This window comes from Lipotes vexillifer, unplaced genomic scaffold (genome assembly GCF_000442215.2).
Source record: "Lipotes vexillifer unplaced genomic scaffold, Lipotes_vexillifer_v1.1 scaffold63, whole genome shotgun sequence".
Taxonomy (NCBI): Eukaryota; Metazoa; Chordata; class Mammalia; order Artiodactyla; family Lipotidae; genus Lipotes; species Lipotes vexillifer.
The window spans coordinates 1,064,335-1,071,390 of record NW_006784492.1 but is presented as its reverse complement, the minus strand read 5'-3'; the positions used below and the strand labels follow the sequence as shown (position 1 = coordinate 1,071,390).

General features: G+C 50.9%; 1 protein-coding gene across 1 annotated transcript in view; it reads right to left on the bottom strand.

Moving 5' to 3' along the window:
• ACOX3 (acyl-CoA oxidase 3, pristanoyl) overlaps positions 1 to 7,056 on the bottom strand; it is a 43,727-nt gene that overhangs the window by 31,961 nt on the left and 4,710 nt on the right. The window contains 2 exon segments of the mRNA XM_007456864.1: positions 893 to 981; positions 5,721 to 5,864. Of these exon segments, the coding sequence (XP_007456926.1) occupies positions 893 to 981; positions 5,721 to 5,864 (233 nt within the window).

Here is a 7,056-nt window from a genome sequence, read left to right as displayed (position 1 = left end):
CGAAGCGGCAGGTATGCAAATGTTCCCAGACGCAGCGTGAGGTACAGGACGAAGGAACCCCCGGCTGTGCTTACCCCCCAGGTAGAAAGCATCTCAGGAGAACAGAGGGGCACAAAGCATCTCAGCCAGGCTTTCCGGGCGACGGCACGTGAGTGCCACCCGCAGCCACAGGTGACGAGAGGACTGACAGTTAGCAAAGGTCGGTAAGACCACGCCCGGCCCCCAGGCAGGGCTACGCGAGGGCTTGGGGACATCATGCCCACCCTACAGACGAGGAGACGGCCAAGAAAGCTGGTCAAGATAACACAAAGAGGCAGAGGTGGACCCAGGATTTGAACCCAGATCTGTCTGATTCCAAAACTCATGCCATGAACGAGCCCGGGAATCCCTCAGGGAGACTCCAAGGCCCTTCCTGACGTGGCTCCCCTGCCCACCTGCCCCCCTCCAGCTCCCCAAGCCCAGGTCTCATCTCGGCCCACTCTGCCCCCGCTACCCGGCACCCGGCTCTGTCCCCAGAACCAGCGTGGACACCTGCTGTATGCCTGAGCTCCAGGACGGGGAGCAGGGCCCGGGTCACAGGCTGAGGCCCCCACGGGATACGGGTGTCCAGCCTGAGCCTGGCCTGAGAGCTGGAGTGGCCACCTTCCGGGGAGAAGTCTGTGTGCTCTGCACTTGGGGCCACTTATGTCTCCTGAGGTTGGAGTACAAACAGGACCCGGCCCTTTCCAACATGATCTCAAGTGCAGAGGTAAGGCGCATCCCGCAGGAGCCTGGGAGGGTACGGGGACAGCACTGAGGGAGCCGGTGGGCTCGCAGGTAGGACGTACTGAGCAGGCAGGCTTGAGGAACAACCCCTGGAGGAGTGACCGTCAAGTACAAGGTGCGCGCTCACCCGTTGTCCAGACCATTCTGTCCAAGCTTCCTTCCGATGTCGCCAACCATCACCCCTGGCATCGGAAGAAGTGTCTTCGGGTCCCGAATCTGCACAAACCACAGATGGCAACTCTTATGACCACACGAAAATCAAGGTGAAAATGTTCGAAACCCCCAGTGAGCGAGCCACAGGCTCCCTCTGTGTAGCGGCCGTGGGTTAAAGTGTCCTCCAAACATGTGACCTTGTTGGGAGACAGGGTCCTTGCAGACATAATTAAGGACCTGGAGGTGAGGTCACTCTGGGTTACCTGGGTGGGCCCTGAATCCAATGACCGCTGTCCTCCAGGAGTCAGAGGAGGAGGGGGCATGGAGAGAGGGGGGCCACGTGCAGACGGAAGCAGAGATGGGAGGGAAGCGACCACAGCCCAGGAACTCTGGAGTCACCAGAAGCTGGAAGAGATAGGAAGGACCCTCCCATGGAGCCTCCGGGGGGAGTGTGGCCTTTCTGACACCTTGATTTCAGACCTCTGGCCTCCAGACTGTGGAGAGTAAATTTCTGTGGTTTCAGGCTCCCAGTCTGTGGTGCTTTGTTTGGTTATGGTGGCCCCAGGACACTGACAGAGGAGCTGATTAGTACGTGCTGCCTGGTGGATGCCAGGCATTTCCCAGTCACATTTTAGATGGAGGACTTTCCACTGGCTTTTAATGAAATGACAAATGGTTGTGCACATACTTGCTGTGGATTATTTTTGTAAATCTCTGCTCCCCAAAATGAGTTTCCAGTAAATATACTTACTAACACACACAGAGACAGCTGGCTGACTGGTCCTCGCTTCATGCACTCTAAGCGGACAGTATGGAGTTTCGTTCTCAAAGACTTTTAGTGATTCCTACCAGGCGTGACTGTGCCACCCTCCCCTCCCAGTGTCATCTGCCGATGTCTGCTGATATTTTGGGTTGTCATAAGTGGCGGGTACTATAGGCATTCAGTGGGTAGAGGCCAGCGATGCTGCTAAACATCCTACAGTGCACAGGGTGGTCCCGCAGCATGGAATTATCCAGCCCCGAATGTCAACGGCACGAAGGCGGAAACAAAACTCCGTGTTAAAGAACTACTGAATTTGTACTATTAGAAATTTAGCTATTTGTATGAATTGCTAGTTTTTCTTTCTTTCAGTGGAACAGTTAGGTAATTTAGTTGAACTTTATAATACTGATAAAATATAATTGAAGGCTAGCGACAAACAATAAGGTTCAGTGAAGATTCAGATAAAAACTCTTGAAATCCTCATGAAATAGAAAAAAATCGTTTTTAAAAAAAGATGGAGGGCTCCCCTGGTGGCGCAGTGGTTGAGAGTCCGCCTGCCGATGCAGGGGACGCGGGTTCGTGCCCCGGTCCGGGAAGATCCCACGTGCCGCGGAGCGGCTGGGCCCGTGAGCCATGGCCGCTGAGCCTGCGCGTCCGGAGCCTGTGCTCCGCAACGGGAGAGGCCACGACAGTGAGAGGCCCGCGTACCGCCAAAAAAAAACAAAAACAAAAACAAAACAAAACAGAAAAGATGGAGAGGAGAAGAGATATAAAAAACAGTTAGTGATTTTCAAGTAATCAAACAGAAAAACACTGCTAATGCCAGTTTTCAGTTCATCTAGAAAGAAATGATGACATCGTCCTTACAAATTTCATGTTAACCTCTCAAATCAAGGAAAGGACGCTCACTAAAGTCAAAACCAGAATTAAGTTAATGGTCTCCTCTTCTCAAAAGTATTAAATTGTATCAATTTACATATAACATTTCCCATAATATTTGGAGACTGTCCACCTGATGTGATATAACAAACCTGCGTGATAAATTATGCCCTCTGGTAGATACACACTGCTACGTATAAAGTAAATAAGCTACAAGGATACGTGGTATAGCACAGGGAATATAGCCAATATTTAATAATAAATTTAAATGGAGTAAAATCTATAAAAATTTTGAATCACTGTATTGTACACCTGAAACTAATATAACGTTGTAAATCAAGTATACCTCAATAAAAAAAAAAAACCACAAAACTTTTGTACCTAAATAGTGTAAGCCACTACACTGTATTAAACTAATCCTGTTGAATTTTCCAATAAAAAAAATTATACCCCTCCACTTATCAGCTAATGACCTATGGCACATATCACATTCTAATTAAATAGTTTTGTGATGACTTATTTCAACCTCTCTTTCTGAGTAGATGGTAAACTCCACGAGGACAGGATTCATGCCGCCCTCGAGCCTGCACTGATTATGCACTAAGTACACAGAGAGGATATGTCAGATGAAGGGCCACAACATCCTACTGAGTGTTTAAAGCACAACGTGTAACAGAATCCAGAACACCATGGCTCTACAATCTAAGAGCCGGAGACACTGAAAGACGTTGCATTCAAGTCCGATTTCCATAAGAAGTTCACTTCGGGTACAAATCTATACTCCAGAAACAGTGTACGGTTGCCTTAGGTATCAAAAAATACACCTGGTCTGCAGGGGTTCTTTGCAAATTGAAAAATAAGGACATGAGCACCAAAGGGAAATGGGTCAACTGGACGTCGTCAAAATTCAAGCCCTTGTGCACAGAGGACGTTATCGAGAAAGTGAAGATAATTTTAGAACAGGAGGAAATATTCGCATACCATCCATCTGATAAGGTTTAGTATGCAGAATATATAAAGAACCCTTGTGACTCACCAAAAATCACAAACAATCCGATTAAGAAATGAACTGAGGGTCTGAACATACTACAACTGGATGATGACCAGACCACGTGCGAAAGCAGGGCTCTGACCCTCGGCCCGCAGCCGCCGGCCCCGGAAGCCAGCCTGCTGGGAGTCAGACCTGCAGGAGGGCAGACTGCTGTCTCTAGCGACAAGCCAGGAAGCCAAACAGCCACCGTTGGACAATCGGCCAGGACTCGATCAATACTGACGGCCTCCCTAATCGTTGTCCTGCCTCCGACTCAGGACCAACCCCAGAAGGCCCCGCCTGCCCCCTGAATAGTCACCTGGGATGCCTCCCTCTTCTGGTATCCCCTCCCCTCAACCAGGCCTCCAGCCCCATCAGAGGCCCCTGAGCCCCCTTTTCTCCACTGGGAAGCTCACCCACTCCCCTGCCTGCCTCTGGGTCTCTGCCAATAACAATGACGAAGGCTGACCCCCGGCTCAGCCAGCTTTGAGCAAACAGCCTTTGCTTTCTCAGTCCCTGCTTGGTTCCACAGGGCAAAGGATTTGAATAGACATTTTGACAAAGAAGATAAGCAAATGGCACAGGAAAATATGCTCCACATTGTTGGTTATTAAGAAAATGTAAATCAAAATCACAACCAGAGACTGATTCATACCCACTAGGGTGGTTATGGGGGAAAAAAGGAAAATAACAAGTGTTGGTAAGGATGTGAAGAAACCGGAGCCCTCGGCATTGTAGGTGGGGATGTAAAACGGTGGAAACTAGTACGGGATTCTACAAAAAATTTAACACACAATGACCATACGACCCAGCAATTCCACTCCTAGGTACATACCCCAAAGAACTGAAGACTGGTGTGCAAACAGGCACTGCTCATGATTGTTGACAGTGACTTGACTCCCAACAGCCAAACAGTGAAACCACCCAATATCCATCAAAGGACGAATGCATACACAAACTGTGGACCATCCACATAATGGATCATTCAGGCTTGAAAAGGAAGGGGGTTCTGGGACAGGCTGCAACGTGGATGAACTTCAAAAACACGTGAAGAGAAAGAAGTCAGACACAAAAGGTCACATAGCGTGTGATGCATTTTATATGAAACATCCAGAAGAGGCAGATGCATAGAGACAGAAAGCAGACCACTGGCTGCCAGAGCTGGGGAGGGTGGCAGGGAGGCAGTGCTGAATGAGTGCGGGGTTTCTTCTGGAAAGGAAACGCTCTGAAACTAGAGAGATACGACATTGTGAATTCCCTAAATGCCACTAAATTGCTCAGTTTAAAATGTTAATTTTGGCAATTCCCTGGTGGTCCAGTGGTTCAGACTCTGCGCTTTCACTGCCACGGGCCCGGGTTCAATCCCTGGTCGGGGAACTAAGATCCCGCAAGCCACACAGCGAGGCCAAGAAAATAAATTAATTTAATTTAATTTAATTTAAAAATAAATAAAATGGTTAATTGCATGTTACGTGAATTTCAGCTCAATTAAAAAAAAATGATGATTTTCTTCTCTCATGAGAGCACCACCCCCATCAGAAAAGTCTTTGAGAATAAAAAAATGCCAGAATGGGTCTGGGGGTGGGGGAAGCAGGGTGTCATTCAGTATCCAGTCAGCCCAGATAAAAAGGTCCTGGAGAACCTCCCAGAGCTCCAAGTCCAGAGACACTGCAGCCGCTCTTGGCAGCAGGAAACAGGCCGGCCATCCCAGGCACCCCCGATGGCCAAAGCTCCGTTTGTGGACCAGGAAGGGGCTACGTGAAAGCCCCCAAGTCAGACTTCACATCGGGACTCCTAGAGCCCCTGAGACCGGCTGCCAGAGCCTGGGGATCTGGGGACAGGTGTCCCACCATGGCAGCGTGGCCCCCAGCAGGATGGAGATTCTCCCCGAGCTGATCCTGGGCTCAGGGTTTCTCAGAAGCAGCACACTGACATTTGGGGCTGGTCAGGCTTCTGGAGGGGTTGGCAGCAGGGCTGTCGTGTGTACTACAGGGTGTTTAAGGCACCCTTGGTCTGGACCCCAGATGCCAGAAGCACCCCGTCCCCAGATGCCAGAAGCACCCCGTTCCCAGCTGTGATGAAAATGTCTCCAGACTGGCCAGACACCCCCTGGGTAAAACCTGCCCTTACCTGCACGACAAAGGGGTGCAGCCCGTGGCACTGGCCCCCCGGCGTGTACAGCTGAGCAAACACCACCGCGTGCGTAGCCGTCTTGCCCAGATTGCCAACCCAGAACTTGGCAGCTTCGAAATCAGGGGAATGTATGATGAGTTCCTGCACGAGAGAAAAATAATTAAAGTTACAGCTGGAGACTGGGGAATACACGGAATTTCTTTCTCTCTTTGACACACTCGATTTTCTCTGTTCAAAATCTCAACGCTTTGACACACTCGATTTTCTCTGTTCAAAATCTCTTGAGGCAAGAGTAAGAAGAGGCTGCAGGTTATCTCCTGCGGCACAGGTCTCGCCCTGCTTTTTTTTTTTTTTTTTTTTTTTTTTTTTTTTTTTTTTTCTTGCGTTATGCGGGCCTCTCACTGTTGTGGCCTCTCCCATTTGCGGAGCACAGGCTCCGGACGCGCAGGCTCAGCGGCCATGGCTCACGGGCCCAGCCGCTCCGCGGCATGTGGGATCTTCCCGAAACGGGGCACGAACCCGCGTCTCCTGCATCGGCAGGCGGACTCTCAAGCACTGCGCCACCAGGGAAGCCCCGCCCTGCTTTTAAACAGAGCACGTCCTGGGTCTTATGACTTAAAGAAGCACCTTCCTATGGAAAATGATGACCAGTATGTCGAACAATAAAATATACGCAAAATACCTTGGAAGCTGCCAACACCCAACAGTGCTTACCTTCCCAGCAAGCCTCCCCTGAACAGGGCCTTTGGGAGGAGGGACGGGTCCCCTCCTCTGCGTCACACCTGCCTGACCCCTCATCCACCTCTGATTCATGACGTTCTGTCCCTCTGCTCGCCCTGTCTCTCCCACCTACAGGCTGGGAGAGATGACGGGGGGGTGACACCCCACGAGCCCAGGAGCACAAAGCCGACAAGCACAGGAATTAAAGAAGGAGCAGACAGGAGGGGACAGGTCCTCCGAGGACACAGCCGGGGCCTTGGGGAGGCAGGACAGAGCACGAGAGCAAGAGGAAAGCAGGGTTGGGGGCTGCCCCCGGGGAGGTGCCCACTGGAGGGCCCGGGAAAGACTGAACCACTCCAGGGAGAGGGCGTCCTGGTCACTGGACGGACCACGCCTGCGGGCAGTGGAGAGCATGTCACCTCCGCATAAATTCCCGAGGCCCCTGGAGGCCAGTTCCAGTTCAGCCTTCCTTGTTCTTGCAGGGCTCACAGGGAGAATTCCCTTCTGTAACCAGCGGTGTGTATGATTTTATAAACTGTACGTGTGCTACTGCACAAGATAATACACAGACACCCTCCCCGCACCCTCCACACTCTCTCCTCACCCCCCCCCC